The 25773-nt window shown below is 34.9% G+C and overlaps 3 protein-coding genes across 11 annotated transcripts; 1 reads left to right on the top strand and 2 right to left on the bottom strand.

The window, feature by feature from the left end:
- Positions 1–589: 589 nt before the first annotated feature.
- On the bottom strand, positions 590–3153 carry LOC105286496 (lysM and putative peptidoglycan-binding domain-containing protein 2). Of its 2 annotated transcripts, XM_026969517.1 has the most exons (5): positions 2731–3144; positions 2249–2541; positions 1929–2078; positions 1707–1834; positions 595–1506 (listed from the first exon to the last, which is right to left on the bottom strand). In XM_026969517.1, the coding sequence occupies exons 2-5, from the start codon at positions 2423–2425 to the stop codon at positions 1272–1274; spliced, it is 690 nt and encodes a 229-aa protein (XP_026825318.1). In that variant the 5' UTR covers positions 2426–2541; positions 2731–3144; the 3' UTR covers positions 595–1271. The 2 variants fall into 2 exon arrangements, with proteins under 2 accessions (XP_011349786.1, XP_026825318.1); XM_011351484.3 differs by having other exon boundaries at positions 590–1506; positions 1711–1834; positions 2249–3153.
- A 466-nt stretch (positions 3154–3619) lies between these two features.
- LOC105286495 (striatin-3) lies at positions 3620–8652 on the bottom strand. Its single transcript, XM_026969516.1, has 11 exons — positions 8383–8652; positions 7865–7968; positions 7170–7385; positions 6768–6993; positions 6323–6484; positions 6054–6192; positions 5815–5936; positions 5551–5729; positions 5091–5428; positions 4560–4871; positions 3620–4433 (listed from the first exon to the last, which is right to left on the bottom strand). The coding sequence occupies exons 1-11, from the start codon at positions 8650–8652 to the stop codon at positions 4264–4266; spliced, it is 2238 nt and encodes a 745-aa protein (XP_026825317.1). The 3' UTR covers positions 3620–4263.
- A 3000-nt stretch (positions 8653–11652) lies between these two features.
- On the top strand, positions 11653–24838 carry LOC105286493 (activating transcription factor 7-interacting protein 1). Of its 8 annotated transcripts, none has more exons than XM_026969965.1 (15): positions 11653–12038; positions 17135–17453; positions 18148–18264; positions 18456–19448; positions 20187–20521; positions 20645–20905; positions 20969–21280; positions 21424–21565; positions 21708–21880; positions 22046–22138; positions 22280–22340; positions 22493–22563; positions 22651–22750; positions 22830–22999; positions 23120–24838. In XM_026969965.1, exons 2-15 carry the CDS (start codon positions 17192–17194, stop codon positions 23213–23215), a joined length of 3186 nt encoding a protein of 1061 aa, XP_026825766.1. In that variant the 5' UTR covers positions 11653–12038; positions 17135–17191; the 3' UTR covers positions 23216–24838. The 8 variants fall into 8 exon arrangements, 7 of the variants coding, with proteins under 7 accessions (XP_026825766.1, XP_026825768.1, XP_011349782.2 ...); XM_026969967.1 differs by lacking the exon at positions 11653–12038 and adding an exon at positions 13608–15263; XM_011351480.3 differs by lacking the exon at positions 11653–12038 and adding an exon at positions 13608–15490 and having other exon boundaries at positions 21711–21880.
- The last annotated feature ends 935 nt before the right edge of the window (positions 24839–25773 follow it).

Genomic DNA, 25773 nt, shown 5'->3' with positions numbered 1-25773 from the left:
TACTATTAATTTCCACCATTTCATAAATTGGATATTTTTCATAACATGAGTTTATAAACATAAATTTAAGTAATATTTTTTAAGTGCCCGTCGTAATATCGTTGAAAATTATCATATTTTTATACACGCATGTGTTAATTCAAAACGTCATAATCATAATAAACTTTTGTTCTCTATAAGTTTTTAACTTCTATGGATTTTCGTTATGACGTATTTGACGAAGAATTATAATTTATTGAATCGTAGGGATTGTAAAATATTCAAAATAATTGTTTAGTTTATGTATATAAATAAATAAGTATTTATATACATAAAGTGTACTCTAGTGATATTTTAATAATTAATTATAATTAATTAAGAATTAATATTAAAGGAACTAATTTGTATTTTAATATAATATCTTAATAATATTTGCTGCTGCTCTTCAATTAATTTATTTATAATAACCTTTGCTTTTTTCTAAACAATATATATATATATATGTATATATATATTTAATATATTATATATATACAAAAATGTCACATTTTATACATATATGCTAAGTATGTTCTTTTAGCATCGTAAGAAAAGTAACTAAACAACTTTATAATAATAAGTAAGAAAACATAAAATATATTATCGTTATAACAATTATTTCAAGAAATCACCCTTGTAGCACTATATAAGTAGCTATTACATTTTATTCGCATTTAATTTAATATCTTGTAGTATTTATTTCCACGTATTGATTTTCCTGACAGTTTGCAACTTGCATTAAATTTGTAAAGTGCTACTTTTCCTGAATCAAAACATTTTTTAAATAAAACGTAGAAACATACATCAATAGTTAATAATTATTTAACTAAGCAAAATCATAGAGCATAGAGAGAACTCTTACATAATGCAGAGACTTTTATCCAAGGCACGTATGGTCCACGTAAGCAACATTATGTAAAACAGTTCAACGCTATGTCTAAATAGTATAAAAGTTAGTTGATCCACTTTTCGTGATATATTATTACGACGAAAGAAAGTCGTAAGGTTGATATAATTATTGCACAAGCATAACGCTGCGATCCCATACAATCGATCTTTTAACAAAATTTTAACAAAAATCAGAAGAGGGCAATGCAGTCCAAGGAAACCTATAATTGGATCAACCAACCAAGAGACATGAAAAACAACCTGCTATTTGTATTAATTGATATTGATATACAGTACATCCTTTCCTACAAGCTTTTTAATAGCAGTCGACACTCAGAACATTACAGCCCAATGAAACTTAAATGCTACAACTGGAACATTTCGTCTTGTTGCTGCTCGAGCCTCTGTAAAGAAGTCTTCACTCTTCTTCCCTGCGTCATAACTACAGCGGTTGGAAAATTATGCATATCACTAGAGGACGTAGGTCTGACGGAATCGGAGGGGGGCGCTGTATAAGTATTCGACGTAACGGGAAATGAATTTCGTAATTTAGCCGATCCACGCCGTCGTTGTACGTAAATATCATTGTCAGTACAGAATCTGCAATAGGATAATTTAATTAATAAAAGTGCGCTGTGCTTCCCACTTCTAACAATTTGTCACGTTTAGATTTGAGCTTGTTGACAAGGGAAATATCTTGTAAAACTTACTCTTTTCTCTTTCTGTACTTTCTCATATAAAATATGTATTTGAAGCAACGCAAATTTTTCTAAATGTATATAAAGCAGAAAATAACTTACTCACTGTTCCCTTGAGTACGTTTAACTTCTTTCTTGACATTAGCTATCGAGGAATCCATTTTAGCTAAGAAATCATTAACGGAACCTTCATCATCAATAGACGACGATATCGAAGAAGGACTAGATATCTGCAACAATGCAGCATATTTGGTGGTAATTGTACCCGTCCCTGATAGAAATATCACTAATCACTTTTCACGATTTCTTTCCAATCCTACTTACATTTGGAGGAATATCGTGCTCTTCAGAAGCTACCGATTCATCATTGTGTACAGAAGTAGTACTGTCTGTACTAATGGGAATAAGCAAATGTTCTCGTAAAAATAAACTATCTGACGCCCATAATCTATTTATTCTTCTTATTTGTTCTGTCTACAGGGATTGAAGAAAGGATATCAATGGTTAACATGATAAAGATTTTAGCAAATCAAGCAATATCAAATATTGACTGAGATTGATCGAATTAGCGCAACATTGAGGATTGATTGAATTAGCACAAACCAGAGGAGCGAGAGACAGAATTGCATGAACGATATGCGTACCGTAACCCCATATTTCAGAGCTATTCCTTGGAGGGTATCCGTAGGGCACACCGTGTGCTTGACCAGGCTCTCCGTTCGTGTCATGTGCTTAGCTGTGCTCCCATACTTCTTCAGAGCCTTGCCAGTGTCTCGAATGCATCTTCGCTCCTCCATCTCTCTAGCACCATTCCGCTCCATCGCCGGGCCTTCAAAGGACGACACTCATGAGAGAACGGAGCGCAGCATTACTCGTGGACGTCTGTCTCGGTTGGCGTTTTCGGATCGAGTATCCTGTGTGCGCGATCTCACATAACCTGTCCGAGGATTTTACGGGATTCAGTTAGACAGATTGTCAGTTGTCGGTTAGAGCGGCTGAGTACTCCTGTCACGCCGAGAACTCGCATTGTTTCACCAATTTCCTCCGCACTCGTTCTTCAGCTGCGCTTTAACCTCTTAGTACGCACGTACATAGGCGCGAGATGATTTAAGGACTTAACACTTACGAGGTGCGAAACAATACGAACGACTCAAGGAGCTGGAAGTGCTCTTCTCATGCCTGGGACAGCGGGCACGAGCGTACGGAATTTCCTCATTCTCTCATTCGCATCATTGGCAACTCTCGTCGGCTCTCATTTCGATTCAAGTCACGGGGGACTATCACGGGGTCTCACTAGTAACATACAAACGTTATGGCTGATCGCGTTCAGCTGATTAGCACGCTCGCATCTGGCGGAGAAATGTTTTCTCCAGACACGTAATTACAAATACATCTGCTGCATCGATTACTGAGAGATGGCATCCTGTGCCGCGGTCCGCGGATCGTTATTCGAATGGAATTTTAGGCACGCGATGCAATTTAAGAAAAAAGTCTGCGTGAATAATTTCCATCGTCCTTGCCCGTGCTCCTTTGAGTCATCCAATAGCACTGGGCGGGAGAGGAGGGGACGTGCCGCGCTTCGAGTCACGTGTAATTGCGGAATAAAATCAAGTGGTCATATGACCGCGCGAAACTACTTTCGAGAAACGTGCACTTAATCACTTTCACTCGCGATAATTCGCGATGGTAACGTTGTAAATGATGCAAACGCGACAATGCGATATATCTACTTGAGGCGCAACGTTGATTCGAAATCGAACTCGTTTTATGGGAATACAAAGTAAGAAAGTAATGGAATGAGATTTTAATAAAAAACTGTTCATTATAATACGTTTTACACAGTTATCTATTTTAAATACAATATATTACAGAGAAACACACAATTATAATTTATTGTTATTAATGTCTATTAGCTTATGATTATTATTATTATTGTTATTATTACTATGTGCTAGCCTCGATGAATATATAAGGCAGCAGGAAAAATTATGTGTAATGGGAGACTAATTAATACATTTTTTTTTTAGGACAACTGTATCGTCGATTATTACGATTGTATTAATCCCCAGTAGCTGTGCAACAGTAACGGCGATATTGGTAATAAATAGTTAACGTAAGGATAAATATTACGCTACCGCGGCAGTGTACTTCCAGGATTCTGTGGGCAAGGGGCTGATTCCTCTAATTATCAGGACTATATCGGCTAATATTCTACACAATAGACCCCTCCCCGCTATTCCAAATAGTATTGGTTACTTAGTGATGATTGACATCAATAAGCAGCTTTCATATTTAAATTTATCCTCTTTTTTTTTCCTCCCCATAGACTGTCAGACAAGAGTTATGGATAATTTTCACTTCCTTTATCAATATATCTACTCGATTTGATTTCCTTATAAACCGGTACCTTGGAGATGGTAAAACGATCAGAGTTTAAACGGAAATTGGAAGTATATATATATATATGTATGTACGTGTTTTTTATATATATATATATATGTATATATATGCTTGTGTGTCGTGTGTATGTACGTGTATGTATAAATGGACACAAAGTTATAACGCTATTTAAAAAAGGATACGAGTACAAAAGATTGCTCGGTTTGATGTGGTAGAAACAATTTTGATAGCAGTGAGTGTATCTCGGATTTTACACATTTCACACAAACACTTTGGCGAGAGCGTCGGCGCCGGCGCTCGCTATGAACGGTCGTGACGGGTGGAACGCTACATCTAGAATACTTTCGTCGAATTTCTTCCGATGCGCTGTTATTTCTTGAACACAAGTCTTGTTGTCCATGTTCCATAATCTTATACTGCAATCGTGACCTGGGCGGTGACGGAATAAAACGGAGTTAAAATTAGTAATGTAAAATATGGAGGTAATATAGATGCAAAAAGTAATTGTAAAGGTGAACGATAAGGTATACTATAATTACGAATCACTTTACTTACTGCCTGAAAGTAGGTATAGACCATGGGGATCCACAGCGAGACTAGTAACCGCATCCAGATGTGCCACCATCGCGTGAGCGAGCGTGGCCGACCGGTGATCGTAGAATCGGATGTGCCGGTCCTCGTGCGCGGCCACGACGAGCGGTAATGTCGGATGCGCCACGACACGATTCACGCCTTTTGTCTCGTTCGCCTCCAATCGCGCCACGATCGCGCCGGTTTCAGTATCAAACACCACGCAAGCACCCTCATAAGCTACGACCAGCTTGTGCGGCTCGTCCCTGATAAAGTCAACCGAAGTCGGTATGCCGTCTAGAAAAAAAAAAACAGAACGGGATTGTGCATTACGACGTGTAATCGTTCACGGGCGCGTACAGACACGGAGAGAAAACTTACATTGAATCAACACATTCGCTAAAGAAAGCTCTGCGAATTACAGACTCTCTTGTTACTTTAACATACGACTCACGGTTTGATTATCGCTGGACGGCACAGTGTCAAGTTCGGAATATTAGAATAACGTTCGCGTACCTTGCTCCGAGACATACGTATTGAGAAGCGGTTGTGGGGCCTGCGGCGCCCACAATTTCACAGTTCCGTCCGCGCTAAATGACAGCATGGTGGGGCGCAAGTGATACATGCTCAAGCCCCAAACGGCGTTCGTGTGCCCTGTTAACGTGTGACTAAGGACACTTGGGTCGTACGAATCGTAAGGATCGATGTTAGGTGGCGGAAGCGTCCAGCAATGGATATTGCCATCCAAGCCACCGCTGTAGCATCGATTGCCCGCGCTGCACATGGCCAGACACAGTACAGGTCCAGTGTGTGATCTGAATGTGTAAAGTGGTTCTACGTCTAACGAAGCTGACCTGCAAAAATTATGAGATTGCACGTAAGAAGACGCGCGCGCGATTCGTTGCCAAAATAACGAATCCTCTATCGCGACTTATCGATTAGCGATTACGCGATAAAACAGCTTGAATCTACGAACTTTTTCGCTGGTACAGTCTTATGAAGGTTCCACAATTTTAGTGTATGATCATCGCTCGCGGTGATGAGAACTGGCTCTGTGGGATGGAAGACAAGTGCCCTGACAGCGTCGAAATGCGACCGTAACGTGTATTTCGCGTTCCATGTTTTTCTGAAGGTCTCCTTCGTAGTGGAAACCATCTGTTGAGTGAGACGACGGTATCGATATCAGCATCGGTGAATCGCATGTCGAATTAATTTGCGGAAAGAATTTTTCTAAACTTACATCATATGTTATCTCTGCATCATTGTTAACACATAATTGTTCTAATTCTCCTAATTCCAATGTCGAGTCACCTTCTTTATTCGGACGCCTTGGATCTGGTTGTAATCCTCTATGCAATGCATCTACGAGATGGCATTGGGGATTATTGTTAGATTGCAAAATGTGATACTGCTAGTTTAATGTAAATAGCTTATAATATATTTTTTCTTCCAATATATGACGATGAATATATTACTTACTCCATTCTGAAGAATTCATTTCCAAGTGAATGGATCCAGGCGGTGATTCCTCGATTTCTGTGAGAAGATTTAATTCGTTTAGTACTTCTTCCGCCTCGGCATCTGTATCAACATCCTCTGCTAGAAGGGGGATAGATGCCTGAAAGATGAATGTGAAAGTTATAGCAGTAAAGAATATTGCTAGTACAACGAAATGTAGCATAGATGAAATATATATATATAATATATATATATATATAGAATATATAAAAGGATATAATAAAAGTTACTTTATTTGGTTTGCTGTCCGTATTTGCATCATAAATTTCATCCTCTGCATCGCCTTCCTCCTCTTCCATGTCCATATCTGTGTGACCCAAAAATTCAAAATTCGCTATAACAGCCGCTTCTGTGTCTAATATCATTGCCTCTGCTATAGAAGATGGTTGTGGCTGGAAAAATATCATTTTTTACGTAGAAATGACATGCACAAGTTATTTCTCTGGATACGATAAGATACTAAAATTTCATTTAACTCTATTATTTTTTATTCCTTTGAGTGTTATAAATTAGAATAATTATTATTTATATATAAAGAGAAATTATTGTGTACAACAAAATTGCAATTGGCATTTAAGACATTTAAATCTTTATTAGTTTGCTTCTTACTTTTCGTTTTTTTAGCTTTTAGTAATTAATTAAAAAATATATAAGCAAGCTTGTGTTGATCTTTACCTTCTTTGAGGAATTCTTTGCTATCATGCGCACCATGCGCTCGTTGCGCATAGATCTTGGACTGACTTTATCGTGAACTGATTTATCGTGAACTCCTTCATTTCCATTTAATGCCGGAGTGTTCATTTCCTCCGTGTCTGTATTATTATTTAAACCGAGTAGTGATCGTACTCTGTTTGACCGTACATCTATTATTGTGTCAGTATATCCAATTTCTTGCAAATATCTGAAAGAAACTCTACTGTAACCGTTTTCTAGAGTGAAATTAAATAGTTGTATGTTCCTTTTCCCCCGCTACTATGTATATTCATCAAACAGAATAAATAATAATTAAGGAAACTAATGCGTTAGCAAAACTGAAAAGTGGTGTCTTCCTGAAGTCAAAGCAAATGTTTTACATACTGCCTTAGAAGTTGACGCCCTTGTCTCCAACTAACATTACTGACAGATGTAAATGAAGCCTCTCCATCTCCTCCTCCTCCAGCGCCACCACTACTACCACCACTGCCTCCACCACCACCTTCGGAGACATTACATGTGGTACCTTCTTCATAAAGTGGTGGTTTGACATCTTGCGTTACTAAGTCAGTACCATATTTTAGGCTATTATACTTTGCTCTGCACAAATTATAAGAAATATAGCGTTTTTTTGTAAGATCATCATAATATTATAATATTATAGATAGTGTATGTTATTATAAAATATGGACGTGGAAATGCAACCAGCCTAATAACAGTCTAATAATACGATGCTAATATCTATCTTGCTTGTACACAGTACACTCTAATAGTAAGTCTTAATCGGGTTTATCTGATTTCACATTCTGGCCTTAGCTCGCAAAAATATATGCATGTACAATTACGTTACATCTTTTTTTTTAAATAAAAAATTCAACATCTGTTATATGCAACGTTTCATTAAATACATATAATATATACATATAATTACACGTAGGTCCAGAGATTTATAAGATTAAAATATATTGCATATAATTCTAAATTTATGTATTATTATCGTGTAAGGCGTGTGTTGGATTTCTTCTTACAAATAATGCAAGCTGAAATTATATATAATATTATATTTAGTTATCATTTACCTTTCTTGATTAAGTGCAAATTCTAACATTTTTATTCTCCTCACGAGGTCGTTCTTCAAATTTTCCTGTCCTTTTCTTTCACCTTGAAGAAAAGCTATCCTAGCCTATGCGACAAAATACCAAAAGTTAATCAACTCGGCAATTTGTCATTGTAAACATTATTATGTATTAGAAATTTTTTTTCATATTTCACTAGACACAAACAGTATTTTCTACTAGACACACGAACCGTTTGAATAAACTGAAAGAAAACATACTTGCTGCCTCTCTTTTGACACCATAAGAGTCAAAAGCTACGGTGGTACGAATAACTATAGATTCTGAGCGCGTTACAAAGACATTGCTCGCTAACATATTCCACCGCAAACGTCCATACCGTCAATGTTTGCCTGGACCTTATGTGTTACCACAGTCATTTTGTCACATGACAGCTCAAGTGACAATAAGGCGGATCATGATCGCGTGGTTGGTTCGCGGCGCGACATGCGGGTCCGGTGCTGTCAAATCGGGGCCCGTACCTGAAATTCCGCCCTGTCCAGCTCCCACTGGGACCTCTCGAGCTCGAAGCGGGCCCATTCATGCTGGATAAAGTGCAGTATACCAGGCATCGAGTACTGCGGCCGCTGGTCCTTGGCGTCGCCGTTGCTGCCGTTGTCGCTGCCGCCCTGCTGCTTGTTGTTGGCGAGGGAGACGTTCGCGCCGCCGGCCAGCTGGCCGTTGTGATTCTGGGACGCGGGGCTGCAGCTATCCTCCATTGTGGCACCACAAAACTGGCTCGGCACCTTCATTTCATGACACGGCGGCCATTACAGCAACTTCCCTTCCTTCGCCGAGTACCCCGAGAGTGCTCTTCGGTCGGACAATGTATTTCGATCGGCCCGTCGCGAAACGGAGACAATTATTACGCATGCGGACGCAGCCACGGCGCCGTGTTACGCGACCCGCGCGAGAAAAACCCGCAGCCCCGCGCGCACCGCGAGCCCACTCGTCGGCGCGATGCTCTCTTCCGGAAAAGCGACGCAGGAATCCCGCACGGAGAGGAGGATCGGTTTCCTCTCTACCGCCTGTCGGCCTCGCTCGTCGAGTGAAAGTTATCACGCGGCATACCCCGCGCCCAACCGCGAGCCCGTGCACCTCGCCGACCTGTGATCCGCGCGCATCGCCCTTTTTGTCCCCGCAATTTTGCCCTTTATTATTCGCTGCGATTCACTGCGGCATCTCCACCACCCCCGCGCGCGACTGCTTTCGCCCTTTCGGATCGCTCGTATGTATGTTTTTCTATTCCTTGCTGCGCGGCGCGGCGCGTCACGTCAGCTTTTATTGGCCCGCCCGTCTAGTTACGAGCCGACTCCGCCGTAAGTACGCGCTGACGCGCGGCAGCTCCATTCATCCGCGCGCAACGATCACCGTTGGACCAATAACGTGATGTTGATGCCGCGCCTGCGGCACCGTACACACGTCGCCGCGAACGCGCGACCAGTGGTTCATGTGAAGCCGGCCTAATCCCCTCTTCAAAATTACACTGCTTCGTTCAATTGCTATTTATCGACGGAATTTAAATCTTATTTAAATTTAATTTAAATTTAGCCTGAGAATTTGAGAGAATTTTCTTGAAACTAGGAGAGAAAAGAGAGACAAGGAGATTTCAATGTTTTTTTTTTTATTAATGATAATTGTAAAGTTAGTTTAATATGAAATTTGTAATTTTGTTACATAATACATATTATTGAACATATATGTGCCATTTGAAAATGATAAATGCATACGTATTGTTTGAACAGAAATTATATAGAGAATTCATATAGAGCAAATTAAGAAATGTCGAATAAAATATGGAAATAGTTTATGTACAGCGATATATAATACTACATGTACAATATATAATCAAAAATTTCTAAATTAAATCAGTTATATACGTGAAGTAAAACGAAGTTATATCAAGTTATAATTCCCGCCACTTGCGATCGTTTCCGCTTGACTTGTTAGATATCCCACTCGCTTTGTTCAGTATCGATCGTTAGGATCTAGTAGACGAAAGAACGAGTAGATACTACTATACCTTCCATCTACTATTATAGCTTATATCTACTGCTATACCTATAGCATGCTATACCTATAATAAGGTTGTTGAAGATATCAACAATATAGTATCGATTGAGATTCCTTTCCAAGTAGATATCACAAGTAAATATAATTGTTATATATTCATCATATACATCTACTTATCATGCATGTATGCACATATACAAACATCATACATGCACATCATACATGCAACATACACCTACTACTATATACAATTATTATACTATTGTACTGTATACAATTGGCGTGTTCTTCAACTATACAAATTATTCAACTTTTTCCACTTATTGCATCTGGTCCGAGAAACAATTTGCGCCTTGAAAAAAGCAGATAAGATGATATGTTAGTTTTGCTGCATATCTTCAGTAATAAATGTAAATCTTAAATATTAAAATTTTATAATCCAAATCGATTAATTTTATGATAGTTTATGAAGTGTGCAAAATCATGTAAAATTAGAAATCTGACTGTTAGCCGATTAGATAAAATTTTTTATATATAATTGTGTTTCTTGGAAATATAGATATTGAATTAATTAAGGGATTTTATGTCTTTTGTAGATCTCATGAGTCATGATGAATAATCAATATTGAATTTTATGAAATTTTATGGAATATATATAATATCTTAAATATTTTGCTATAAATAAAACTGTCATTAATATTAATGATGCATTTTCTGAGGAAATAAAACTCATTTTCTTGATGAATTGCTTTTTTATTTTGATTTATAAAAATGATAATGTGTATATAATTTCTCTTCACTCACTCTTCACAGAAAAGAGTTTCCTCTCAAGAAGAGCATAATTAAAAATTTCGAATATAGTTTTACTTTTATGATTTTTTTGTGCATTTCAGTTTATGATTGTTTTAAATTTATGTATCTGTTAATGTCTCAGTTCCATTAAATTAATAAGTACTTAGCCTCCCTTAATTTTTTTAATCACTAATAAACAAATGAAGAAGTACTTATCAAAATGTATAGATTTTCTTTATATTGTACTAATTATTTATATTGTAATAATTGTTCGCTTGTATATCTGTTAGGATAATATTTGTTGTTTTAAAAACTTGTATGAAGTAATACTTAATATCACCATGTATCATACTTAATATAATTTTACTAAAACTGTGGTTAAAATATTTATATCACAGACCAGGACAGAATCCCCATAACATGCAACAGCATCGCACTATAGCTGCAAATCAGAAAAACAAAATGGTTTCAGGAAAAAGCAACGCTCTTAAATTCTCTCATATGCTGGAAGTGGAATGGTAATAACATTATTGTACCACTTGAAAGACGTATCATTGTTTCAAAGCAACATACAATAGTAGCCACATGCAAGCCTAACAAAAGCCTCCCTAACCTACTGATACCGATTAACAAACATATCGTTTTGTATTACATCTTCTATTATGTACTTTGTTGGCGTGCACTTAATGGCAATAACAGTTCCTTGCAACAATGCACCTCGAGACATTAACAATACTCGTCGGATTCGACATTTTTGTTTGCAAAAATCGCAAAATCGACGATTGTTGATCGTAACAGCTTCTGCGTTCATAATTATAGCAATTAAAAGGATATTTGTACGAACATAAAATCTCTGATGCAGAAAAAAAAGAAGCAACCTCGCAGTTTGGCTGCAACTGTTGATGGGAGGATTTAGGCACGCACGGCGCATGCGTGACAAGGTCTCGCCTGAAACGCGTGACGATGTCTACGTCGATAACTTTTACATGTGCGTTTACCTATGATTTACCATTAAGATCGCCACATATTTCGATCTTTCGATCTACATTAAATTTCGTGGTAACCATATATATCTTCATTTTCGCATAATCTTGTCGAATTTCGCGATGTTAATGTGGCACAATATTAGGTGTAGTAACGGTCGCAGTAGAACCGGCAACGTCGCCAATATCGCTTGTTTAGCTTGCGACGTTGCAGTTACTCGATAGACAAGTATCAGAAGCGCACGGTCATTTCTGGTATATTTACCATAAATATAACCTCTCTCCACGTGCTGAGAAGTATATGCATCATTACATCCAGTTTTTCCACATCTTTCGCGCAATAACGTAACGTGAGTTCATCAGCCAGCATTACTCTAGCACCTTAATGTAGATTCTAGTTTGTTCAATTGCTTAGAACTAATCGCTATGGGAATCAGAGTTTGTCATCTCGACAATTTTATCACGATTTTTCTTACTATATATATATAACTATATGCTGTATTTAGTTAGGTTTTGCAGATCTTAATCTTGTTGAGATTTAAGTTGTATGTAAAAAAAAACTAAAAAATTAATTTTTTTTGTTTTGCAAATTCAGCTATTTTTTATTTAATTTTCTTAAAATAAATATGATATAAATAATTCGGCCTTCCGTCGAATAAAACATGTCAAAATTGGGCCATAAGGCCCAAATTTGCGGCTACTTTTGTTGTTGCCATGGAGATGCTTTAGTAACGATACCATTTTAGATAGCGTTCTGTTCGCCATTTTGTTGTTGTTTCCTCTCAACTGCATGCCGAATGATTTCGTCGATTTAAGATTAAACGAAACAAAATGTTTAGCATGCGATAAGTATAATTTACCCACGTTATAGATAGATTCTTGTGTAATGAAAATCAATAACTTGTAACAATGTTGTTTAGATAAGACCAAATTGTATAACTAAAATTTCACGAAATTACGTAAACATATTTGTGAAATTTTAGTTATACAATTTGGTCTTATCTAAACAACATTGTTTCGTTTATTACTTTTTATCGCACACACATAACCTATATTTTAACCTATATTTTAACTGTTACAAGTTATCTTCATTGTTCACTATATGTAATACTGGGACTAAAAATGACACTGATCGATCCGAATGCATTAATATACGCACTTTAAATTCAACTTGATATATATTTTTATAAAATTTTACTGTAGAATATTTTATTTATTGTAAACTCACGGTATTTTGCATTTTATCTTTGTATTTGTTTTATTCATATCTTGATATAAATAATTTAAACGATTTGCCAAACATTTTGATATCTTTTGAGATAATTACTAACACGCATGTTATAAATAAATTATTTATATCATTTTATATTTTACAAGTTTCTCTAGATATCGGTATCTATCCATTTAGTGCTACTTGTACTTTATATTGATGTGCTATTAGGTTATAATTATCTATCGTAATGTAAACTTCTGTTTTTTAAAGCAAAAAGATTACGTAATTAAAATATAACAAAATCCAAGTTTCTCGTTACTCTGGTCTGTAAAGTATCCTCTTGTTTGTACGCGTATAAAAATATCCATCGTTAAAATAAAAATAGCAACGGATGGCGCCACTTGTTCAACTGACTACTTCGAAAACATCCATTCATTTCTTTTTTGGTAATTTTAAATTTTTTAAATTCTTAGCAAATCTTAATCATTTTTGCTTTTAATTATACTCATTGATTGTATTAGATGAATCATGATTTTCGAATATACATAGCTTTCGTTATTCATAAATTATCAGAATTTGGTAGAAACGATAAGCTGTAAAACTTTTATATAATTTTGTCTAAAAATATCTCTATGATAAAAAAATTTTAAATGACACATTTATAGTGTGATATTTATATAATATTTATATTAAATATGTGTGTTACATTAAAATATATATTTCTTAATTTAAAAAATATTTTCAAGTAACATTTTAGTAAAAATCAAAATTAAGTAAGTTCTTGATTATTAATAGTGACATGAAGTCATCCAGCCAATCGCAAGCCAAGGTCAAGTTGAGTTTATCTGTGAATTCTTGTGTCTATGAGCACGACCAAATATATACTTGAAGGAAATGAGAAATAATACTCAGGATTTGCAAATTTTACGATTGATAACATACTTTAAAATAATTTATTTCTAGAAATTAAAAACATTTAATGAGAGATAATGTTGGAAAACATTTTCATCATTTAATTCTTCATGAATATTTGCACTAACAATAAGTGAATATAGGGCACTATATTTTTTTCGCAAAGTAAAACATAATTGCAGAATATGTTATTATTATTTTTATTTTTATGGAGCTAGATTTCCGTAGAAATGCAAAATTATAGAACACTCTTTGTGATACAGACTTGGATTGATGGCATTCTTTATGCATTGCATCTTCGATTTAATTGATTTGTGTTTGAAATTTCTTTTTATTTGTTATTTATTAGAAAATTGTATAATAATCGATATTGGGAAAGAGAGGGGAGGAAAAGTATAAACTTGTGTCCTTACATTGAGCACTATCCGTGTTAAAGACGGTCCTGATTATACTTGATTACTAGAAACCAATCGGAGACGAATTGATGCGAATGTCTATTGATTTCGATGTTACATTAGAATCCGGTTATTGGATTAAGAGTAAACGAATTTACTCTAACAGTACCAATAATCTAGTGGATGACGTGTGCAAGTGTGAATATAATTAAATATTAAAGAAACATTAATCAATCGGAATAGTGAAAACTTTATATTATGACGAAATATTGGATTTTCAAATCGAAGTAAACCGACGAAAAAATCGATTGTCACGCAACTCGCGGAAGTGTGTCGTTTCTCCCACCACCGTTCCTGCTATTGGCTGCCCGAGCAAAAAGGGAGGGGTTGTTCATCACCGCTCAATAAAATAAATTCATGAAGAAACTGAGATTGCTGAAAAATCTCACAAATACCAAAACTGTGTTAAATATTGAACAATTGATCGCAAGTTGAATCTGATCTGGTTTACATCTGATGTAAATGAAAAATATACACACGATGGGACTGAATATATGTGATGTATATTATAACGCCAAAAATGTGCAATAAAATGATAAATATTGACTTGTGACGTTAAATTTATATTCGAAGAAGAATACGATTCAATTTCAAATATGATAAATCATGTAAGTGCTGGAAATTAAGCAAACTCGTATCACGTGATAGAAAAAAAAGGAATGTAATTGCAAATCATTATTTTGCTGATATCAATATTTTTGTGATTTTTCTACAAGATACAAAAACAAATATGATGACAAAACTTGCGGATAATCGCCGCTATAGTTGATCCGCACTGGTTAAAAATAAGATTTTCGTTATTGCGCAGCGAATCGCGAATCACGTTGCGCAGTACTGGGCAACACGGTTCGTGCAGGTTCGGCCATCCTCGGAATGAGTCTCGGGGCCTAAGTACAGTGTGCTGCACGCTCGATGCGTAAACTTGTCATTGACGTCGCGGCCAGTTCGCGCGGTTTCTTTAATTCGCATCCGCGTACCAGCGAATGACGGTAGCGGTATGTCTGTGAAGTCCGTAATCGTTCGGTTTTTGTGCTAAACTGCTAGATTAAAGGTGCGATTGTTCGCTCTATCGCATCCGTCTCGTGTCGAATGAACATCTCGATGGAGCGTTACATTCCTCGCGACCATCTCGTTCGTGCATTCTCTTTTCCTCGCTTTTTTTTATTCTCCTAAATTTTAACACCAACGTGAAATAATCACTTTTAACCGATCCACTTATAAGGTGATGAACCTTAAATTTAACCTTGATTTTTCCTAGATATATTACACTTGTTAGATCCGTGTAAAGTTACACGTACAGTAACGCCAATGTCCTCAAAAATGATAACACGCCGGCAAAGCTATGACAAAAATACATGAACCAGATATCTTTTCCGTCTCGAAACGTAAAGCGCATCTTCACTCGCGGTCGTCGCACGACACTTACACGGCGGAGAGTGCATCTTTCGTCCGCCATCTTTTGTTTCGACGTACCCATGGGTCAGGCCCCTATAATCGGGCCCCGATCTCGTTACTCGGTCTTCGTGAACGAGTCCCGCGACGATCTACTTGCGTGTCGAGTCATAAGCACGAGAACTTCCTGTTTCATCGAAACGGGGCGAACTTATGCGTCAATCACACGTCCAACGAAGTAGTGACCTCACGTGGCCATCGATCCAGAATGAGAGGCGTGTTTGCGCGCGCGCGCACGTATGTGTGTACAGTTCACGTCAGCTAGAACGCTAATCTTTTTTTGTTTTCATGGCCGATATCTATAAATCGATATCAAAAAACGATAACACAGCGTGCATTGGAACGTTAAATAATAATGAGAAATGTTCGAAAGAGACAACAGACGTTTATGATAAAAGAAGGAGGATACATTAAATATACTATACGCACTTGGGGAGAGGGGGAAGTTTAGAAAGAGGGAGGGGGGTAGAAAGAGCAAAGAGCCAATTTTAGATGACGAGCTTTTTCGTCGACTTTAATCAAAGAAATTTTTGGAACGGGATACTGGCTTCAGAATAAATATTTTGACTATTAAAACTTTTCACTCGTTGTGCATTTTCTTTTCTAAAAATGGTAATTACTTTAAATTCGCACGGAAAAGAATTCTTTTTCGACTCCGGTTTGTTACACTCAAGAATAGTACATGAATGCGTAAAAAGTTATTGATTACGATTTATACAGGAATAAAGTTATGCAGGTTATCTATATTTAGATATGTACCTACATAGTAGAGGGAGTTCTTCATCCCTAATGCACCAGTTTTATACGGTTGGCGTCTGGCCAACTGTGCGCGCGATGTTTCGTTATTATTTAATAACGCGCGATGCTTCGTTATTATTTAATACGATTAACGATTACGTTTACTGTCTAATCATACGCGTGATATTTGCATTCTTGGTTGGAAACGTACAGTTAAAAGTGCGATCAAAATCACTTTATATTGCTTTTGTTTGACGACTATTTATGGGGATCTCAAACTTTTAGATACTTCTTTATCAGTTAGCAATTTTAAATTGCATTTGTGAATTATTTATCGTTTTTTAAAAATATATTGTAATTATCTACATCGTGAATGTCGTTAATAACACATTCTGAAATAATCTTGAATAAATGTGAGTGATATTCTATGATTGTAAAGATTATGGTAATAAAGATCAACATAACTACATCAATTTGTTAATTTATTAAATAAAATACCTTTAACTTATCACTGACAATGTGCCATAACAGTACTTTATATATTGAGTATGATTGTTGTATGTATAATATTTTAAATATAATCTATTCTTGCAATGGTGTAGATAAACGTGCCATTTGACAGACTGCGTGGTCGAATGTATGCTGCATATTTTAAGTAGTTTTTATTTAATTGTAGATTGGGAAACGTTTAATTGACTAGTTAAACGGGACTGTTGTGACGTCCAATTTGATAATGGAGAATACGCAAGCTGAGACAGCATGTAATTCAAAAGATAGCCCTACGATCTCCACTCTTAACAGAACTGACATTAGTGAACTGTCGAAAGAAAAAGAGGATGAATTATTGTTTGGCGGAGAGGAGGAAGGTGATGATGAAGATGCGTTGTCTGATGATAGCTTGCGCTTAAGATTATCTGATGATGAGGATGCTGAGCAAGAAGATATTACAACAAGCATAAATATTTCAGAATTTAAGTCGCAAGATAAAACAGCTGGTACGTAATTATCTTTTATAAATAAATTTTCTTTTATAAATAAAAGATAATTAATTCATATAGAAATATGAGAATAACCCAGCAAACACAAAGTAACAGGGTAATATACATGTTAGTTATAATTTCCCATTCATTAATATAAATACAACATACGTGTTATGTAACAATTACATTGTTGAGTGGGAAATTATAACTAACATGTATATTACCTGTTACTTTGTGTTTGCTGGGAAGATAATACCAGAATACAACTGTCTCCCAGTAAGCAAAATACAGCTGATGTATCAGTAAATAATTTCTGTCCACATGATCATGTTTTAACAGAATGTGCACACGAAAGCCACCAGAGATTGATAGAAAACTGAACGTATCAATCATATATTAATGTAATATTACATTGTAATGTTATATGTGATATATATAGTATGTAACAAAAAATATATTTAAATATTCAAGGATAGCAAGGAATAGCAGCACCTTATACACATTTTTGTTATTAATGTGCCATCCTTAATAGATATTTAGATTTGTTTAGTTTTATTAGATTAGATTGATTTTTACTGGCATTTTGCAAATAAATAATATATACATATATGTATAATATGATTTGCAAAATGCCAGCAAAAATCAATATGTACATGAATGACATGTATTTTCCTCAATATGTTTAGAAACTTGTATTTTGTTTTTATAGAACAATCATCTGCAGATGGAGATAAGAAGAAAGAAGAAGAACAACGTCTAAAAGAAAATCTGGAAGAAATTACAAAGATTGACGTCGAAGAATCGGTGCAAAAGAAGTGTAAAGCAGGTAATGTCTTTATGGAAGAATAATCATAGTTAATATTAATCACTAAACCAATGGTTTTCGTGACGACATAAAAAACATTGATCAACATTTGCAAACTGGATTCATACGATCGCTCCTTACTATTGTTTTCCACTTGAAAAACAAAATTGGAAGGAAAGAAAAATAGATCATATCATCAAAATCTGTTACAGCTATTAAGGCCCCGGAAAATTCAGCGTTACCCTCAGATGAATATACACCAGAAACTAAACTAATAGAAAATAATATACAAAATTCCGAAATTAACAATATGACTGCTACCGAATCTAGTGAGAAGTGTAGTTCTAAATCTAGTAAAGAATTAAACATTACAGAAATAGTCAGTGCAAATGCTGAGAAAGATATAAGCTCACAAAATGATAACTTGTGTATAAATATACTGGAAAATGATCTATGCAATACAGAACAAGCAAATTGCATTGAAAATGATATAAAAGAAGTAAATGATGATTGTAAAGAAGCAAATTCCACAAATAATTGCATAGAAAATAAGTCGGACAATGTAAACAGTAATAATCCCGTTCCGGATTCTATTAAAGATAAGATTTGTAATAGCGAAAACTTAATCATTGTTACAACTGATTCTAACGGTAATGACGATAATTTAATTGAGAAAGTAGTCAATAAGACTACTGCAAATGATCACTCTGTAGAACACTCGAGCATTACTAAAATTAATAATAAACAAGACTCTGTGGATTTAGTTAAACCGAATAATATTAATGATTCATCAAATCTGCAAGACCCTATTGAACATGTGAAAAATAAAAATGGAAATCAAGAAGATAAACATGTACCACAAAACAAAGATACGTCAGAGGCAAAGTCCATGCAAAAAGAAACGAGTACTTCATTAATGCAAAATCAAAATTCGTTCAATGTAAAAGGCATAAGAGAATTAATGAGCGAAGATCGTGATAATAATTCTGTAATCGAAATAATAGATGATAACACACCCTCTATATTACAAGCCATGTTATTAAGTACTGAAAAATCTGATACTAAAAATAATCTTAATAATGAGAATAAAATTAAAAATGAGAATCAGACAAGTGCTGATACGATCGTCCCAAGAAGGAGACGATCAAAAAGAATTTGTGTGACACAACACTATGCTGAAGATATAGATGAAGAAGTTAAACAAGGTAGGAAATATTTTACATAGAATGCAAAATATGGCTATGTCTATCTCTTGTACCAAGAGGACTAAAGAAAAGGAGAAAACTTTGAGACTTTGATAGAAAACCTTTGAGCAATTACATATAGTCTCGACTGTGATATTCGATAAATTTCTAAACTGATTTACTGATGCATGTTTATAAATAACTTTTATTTTGTGTGAGAAATGTTGATGAAACATATCGTCAAACACTTTAATAATTATATTTTTATAAAGCTTGTATAAAGAGACTGTGTAATAGAAATAATTTCATGAAAAGAAAATAATAGAAATAATTTCCTTTATAATTATGTGATTCTATCCATCAACTATAAAGAAATATATTTTGTGGAATAAATCATTTCTACACTTTTCCTCTTTCTGTCTTTTATATTATTTTTATTTTATACTATTTTTTTTTTTTATGTAAAGCGATGTATAATTTGTGTCATGTATCTACGGTAATTGAGTCTTATTGTACTCTTTTCATTTGCTTTGTATTTTTTGCTGGTTGAGCGCCTGAGGGGACTAGTCCCAGGGTGCAAATAAACATCTCTCTCTCTCTCTCTCTCTCTCTCTTTTACGTAGAATGTTTGTCGTTGTATGTGGGATGATTTTAATATGCATTTTCCTTGATAATTTATAATTATCTTACTCCTTTCGCGTGTACTTTAGTTATTTAGTGTGTATATACATATGTATGTTATATTCTTGCATTTTATAGTTACAGACGGAAGAGAAAGCGGGCGGCAGAAACGAAGAACTGCTAGAAATGCAGAAGAGATAATCAGAAAAAATCTTAATCTTAATAGTGACAGCGATTTTAGTGATAGTACAGAAGAGCTTGTAACGGTGAATCACAAATTAAATCAGGACGCACATTCTTCCTCATTAAAACGTAATTGTCAGGACAATGAGATATGTAACGGCAGTGTTAAAAAAATGAAAATGGATATCAATTCCAAAGAAAATAGAAACAATGATATTCGGAAGCTAGCCTTCATCGAAAAGTTTTTCCAAAGAAATATCAAGGAGAAACTACCGAAACTTACGCAGGAGGTAGGTAAAAGAGTATTTGCATTAAAGTAAACTCTGTTACAAATAATAATTAATATCGATAAATATATATTATACAGCAATTGCTTATAATATGTTACTGACATAATTAATAATTTGATTAAGGAACTTGAGGAACTCTTAATTCAAAAGATTGTTGAAACAATCACAATGCGTAGTGAAATCGGACAACTTAGAGAACAAGCTCGTATATCCGAGAGAAATCAAGAGATAACGCGTGTAAAGCTACAGCAATTGATGAAACAAGTGAAGGATTTCGAAATGGTTTTGAATCGTAATGCGATAGACCGCCGCACAAATTCTGATAAACTTGTTGCGCCTATAAAAATCAATAGATCCGTTGGTTTACAAGTAAACTTCATAGCGGTACGTATCACAAAATAAGTATTTGTACATGGTATTCGCTTGACTAAATGTCTTGTTGGATAGGAACATGGAATACAGAATTTACGGCAGGTACAACAAACGTCATACGTTAAGTCTACAAACGTCCCTACCAGTGCTAGTACTTCACTTCCTGAATCGAGTAGCAGCGCAACTAGCCCAAGACGCGGTGGGATCAAGGTAAGATCGCCCCGGCCTGTGGTGACCGTGTCTGCTCCCACCATTTCGCAAAGTCCCATGCAAACGGCGCCTATTACCGTCACGCCGGCAGCTTTAGTAGTTGCCAAACCTTTGGACTCGCAACACACGTTGACAATAACTAGTCAACCTACCGGTGTTCAGCCAATTTTGCCTGCTGTAAGTAATGTGCGATTTGTCTCAATATTAGGGCTGTGCCCAAGAGTGGTGGAGACTTATGTATATACATCTCTAATGTTCGCGATTAATATGTAATTTTTTAATATCGTATTGTTTTGTTGCATTAATTGCAATTTTTGTAGCCATCGCAGCCTACTCTTCAGCCTATTGTTATAAACGGCAAAATTCCAAATCAAGTTAATCGCCAAGCTGCGACGCTGATGACACCTAAGTCAAGAAAGAGCGACCTTATTGATCTCACAGATGAAGAGGAAAAGAGTAAATGTAAGTTCACTTTTTTGTCTATATACACACATGCGTAACACACGCATGTGTTTCAGCAATGCAGCTATAAAAAAGAAAACAGACCATCATGTGTATCTGTGTATAATTATTACATCATTTAATATACTGCATCTGACGTTAGCAGCAAACGTTACTACAACTCCTGTACTGGAGCAGCAAGTAAATGTAACGTCGAAGCCCGCGCAAACCTTCCAAAGGGTGATACAAACGATACCGACAAACGTGACGATTGCGACACAACAAACTGGTATAAAAGTGATATCTTCTAACCAACCAGCACCAACTGCCATTGTAGTAAGTATTTTGTTCTTATCGTTGACATAGGGACATATGGACGGGTCCATATATTCTTATGTCAATGGTAATTTTTGTATAATACATCATGATATATATAACATCAGCACAAAATCAGCATAATATCGAAGACAAACGCTTGAATCCGTTAAAAATTTTGTTTAGAATAATATAAATCCATCCAGACTCACATATGTGATGCAAGGTACTGTAGGTTCACCGAGACAAGTACTGATAACGTCAAACACCAATCCGCAGGTACATTGGTAATTTGCACCAATCTCTTTCATCTCTTCCGAGGAAGTCCCTTCCTTTCTCGCTTTTCTAGTAATCATGAATTTACTCAACTTTAATAACTGTTACGAGTATTATGTAAATAGGAAAATTGGATTTTTCTAGATACGACCAGTGACTTCAGTGACTAATAGGCCACCCTTTCCGACTGTTACGTATAAGACAGGTACAAGATAACAGTTTTATGCTTTTAACTATTCTAATGTTAATATAATGTGTTTTATAAGACACACGTGTAAGATAAAATAATATATAAACTTTATGAAGTATTACAATTGCGATATTTTAATTGCTTTTATTAATTTTACTCTGTCACAGGAATCTCAACAATCGCGAATGGCACTGTGCGCGTACTGACCACGCCGGCGTCAAGCATACAGATAAACAAGGTAGATATAAAAGAATATAATTGTTTCTATGATATTTACTCGAATAATATTATACTTTATTCTTTTTATATATATATATTTTTCTAGCATCCTGCACCACTGCCAGACACACCGAATTATGCAGTGACATCTGGATGGAAACTCCCACCACCCGCTCCGTCATTAAAAATTTCAAAAGTCTCGAATGGTAAATTCCGATTTAAGTAATTCAGTAATTATTATCAGTTAAAATCGTCGAAAGTTCTAACACGCTATCAATGTTTCAGGTATAGTGCTATCCTGGAACATGAATCTGTCAGATAAATATGCAGACATTGCTAGTTACCAACTATACGCGTATCAAGAAATGATTGGTATGAATCCAAGTACGTCATTGTGGAAGAAAGTGGGAGACGTCCGGGCGCTGCCGCTACCTATGGCGTGTACCTTAACTCAGGTAAAATGCGACATCAATGCCGTAATTGTTTTTTTATCAGTCCCAATAATGGAAAATAATCTAGAACTTCTGAACATTTGATATATTCATTATATTATGAGAATAATATTTTTATTACAGTTTTCTGAAGGTAACAATTATCATTTTGCGGTCAGGGCAGTCGATACGCATTCTAGAAAAGGACAGTATAGCATACCTGGTAATATCTCCCTGTAAAAAAAAGGAAACAAAAAAAGTATTACGTTTCAAAATCTCGCAAGTTTCTCTATGCCTTTTTTTTACTACGCTGCATGCGTAATTGTGATATAAATAGTCTGTAGATAATCTCGAACAATGCAGCCTGTTACACGGCGGGACAATTAATTTGACCATTTGTTTATTCTGCGTGTGGACTATTGAATCATCAGTAAAATAAGAGTCGTTATTGATATTATAGCCCAGAAATGCTTCCGCTGTTTACGTGTAATTTATTGTATATAACTTCTAACTTTGTAAAGTACCTTGTTCTTTTAGAAATTAATTTTGATAGGTGTCACTCGATTTCACATACTTTTCGAAATAAGATATTTATATTTCATCCACATTTTATGCTATATATATATATATATATAATTATAATTTCTTGATTGTACGATAAATTTATGATAAATTTACGGAATTACCCTAATGCCCCTACTTTACTTATTGCTCATTTAGTAAAAACACTCGAAGTACAGTGGACATGGAATTCTAGTCAAAAGAAGATTCCGTCGATCGTGATATACGTAATATAAATCAAAGACTGGTTTTTGAGAAAATGTGCCATTATTGCAGCACAAATGAGAAGCAGCTATAAAAGGCATACTATTTAATTATTTGATTATTACTAAACATTACAAGCGAAAATTAACGATAGAGAAAATAATTGATACAAAGTATAAAAAGATATTTTGCCAAATTTGTTTCTTTTGTAGATATAATTTAGTTTGTGAATCCATTTCATGTGTACATACATGCAAATGGGCGTGCAACAATGTCAGATGAAAATATTAAATGTATAGGAAAAAATTAACAGTTTATATTATTATACTATATTATTGTTTATTTATACGTGTGTATTGTTATTTATTATTACATGTTGTTACATGATCATGGAGCAATCTTGGAAGAATATTTATATACTAAAAAAATAATTTAATGAAAAGTGAACAACATTTATATATGCTTATGTTTTTTTCGGTACAATTTATTTTTTTGATAAAATACTACACAAAGCAATACCATCTTGAGGTTATTTTACTCTGCGTCGTTTTCGCTTAGTGTTTAAATACTCTTTTTCTGGATTTTACCCACTAACAGTATAAGATCGACTTTCTATATTACATGTTTTTTTAAAACAAATGGGCACTAATTACATTTAACTATTATTTATAATTTGAGCTCTTGCTCCACTGTGGCGTTTTTCATTAACATAATTGCTGGAATTTTTCAGCACCATGTTCTAAACGACTGTTATTCTTAATAATATAATTTGCTCAATTTTTATAACTGAATACGAATATACATATATATTTATAATACTTGTATACATATATACACTATAGAGAAAGTATATTCTGACGAGTATACGTTATTGAAGTTACATGTAAATATTGGTGTACATATGTATCGCAGAACATGATTAAGTATATATAAGCTTGTAAGCATTTCTGCGATTACACTAAATCATCGATTGAATTTAAATTAATGAATTCTAATTACTTGTCCTGCGATAAAATAAAAGTATTGAAATTTGCTATTGATCGATCTTCTTTTGTACTCATGTAACAATAAACAATAAACTTTTCAATCAATTTCTTCAGTTAATTTTAGCATATTTCACACTTTATCTATTTTATCAATATCAGGTATAACATTTTCTTTCGAGATAAATATTATCTATTCAGAGATTAAGTATATATTCCAATTCTATATTTAAAGATATGTGTATTTTTGCTTACGCATATATTTATTTAAATTTTCAGTTGCTTTTGCTTCTGATGTGACATTTAATATCTCACTTAATACCTTGTTGACTAAAAGATCATTATTAATCATTATTAACTTCTCACTGTTGGCACTTATTGGAACTAACTACTAACAGACTATTAGTTGATTTGTCCTGTTATCAGCATTTACTGATCGGGATTTATGATATTGATATAAATAGCGGTTTTTATAAATAGCACCTGTTGAACGTTTAGAGTTTCTCTCATTTACTGGCTTTAAAATATTATAAATTTTCATTCTTAATAATGGATTTAAATAAAGTGAAGAATTAACGCTGTTACAAACGCTACTACAGTTAGGATTATATTTTTTATTTTATTATTTAAATTTATTTACAAAAATCTACTCTGCCATTGATGGAAAAGCATCCTCAAAAAATCCATATGGAACTCATCTTTCTCTCCTCTGTATCTTTCCAACCGATTCTAATCGATTGGAAACCGCTTGCTTGGTGACGAGATGGTTAGCACCAGGAGTAGACTACGCGATAATAGCACCTAAAGGACTGGAGCCTCTACCTACTCAAGACACTCGCGTGCGTGATGAAGAATCACATTCTATTCTAAGGTATCACCGTTCAGCAGAACATGCAAGATCTAGACCAGAGAAGATCGATAAAAAGTGCATATGAAATAAATAAAGCTGTACATGCATACATGCTTTATTTATTTCATATGCACTTTTTCGCATCTCAATTTCAAACAACTTAAAGTAGGGTTATGTCCAGCACACGCGAAGTGTTACGT

This window comes from Ooceraea biroi, chromosome 5 (genome assembly GCF_003672135.1).
Source record: "Ooceraea biroi isolate clonal line C1 chromosome 5, Obir_v5.4, whole genome shotgun sequence".
NCBI classification, from domain to species: domain Eukaryota; kingdom Metazoa; phylum Arthropoda; class Insecta; order Hymenoptera; family Formicidae; genus Ooceraea; species Ooceraea biroi.
Note: the sequence above shows the minus strand (reverse complement) of the source record. Positions and strands in the feature narration are given on the sequence as shown.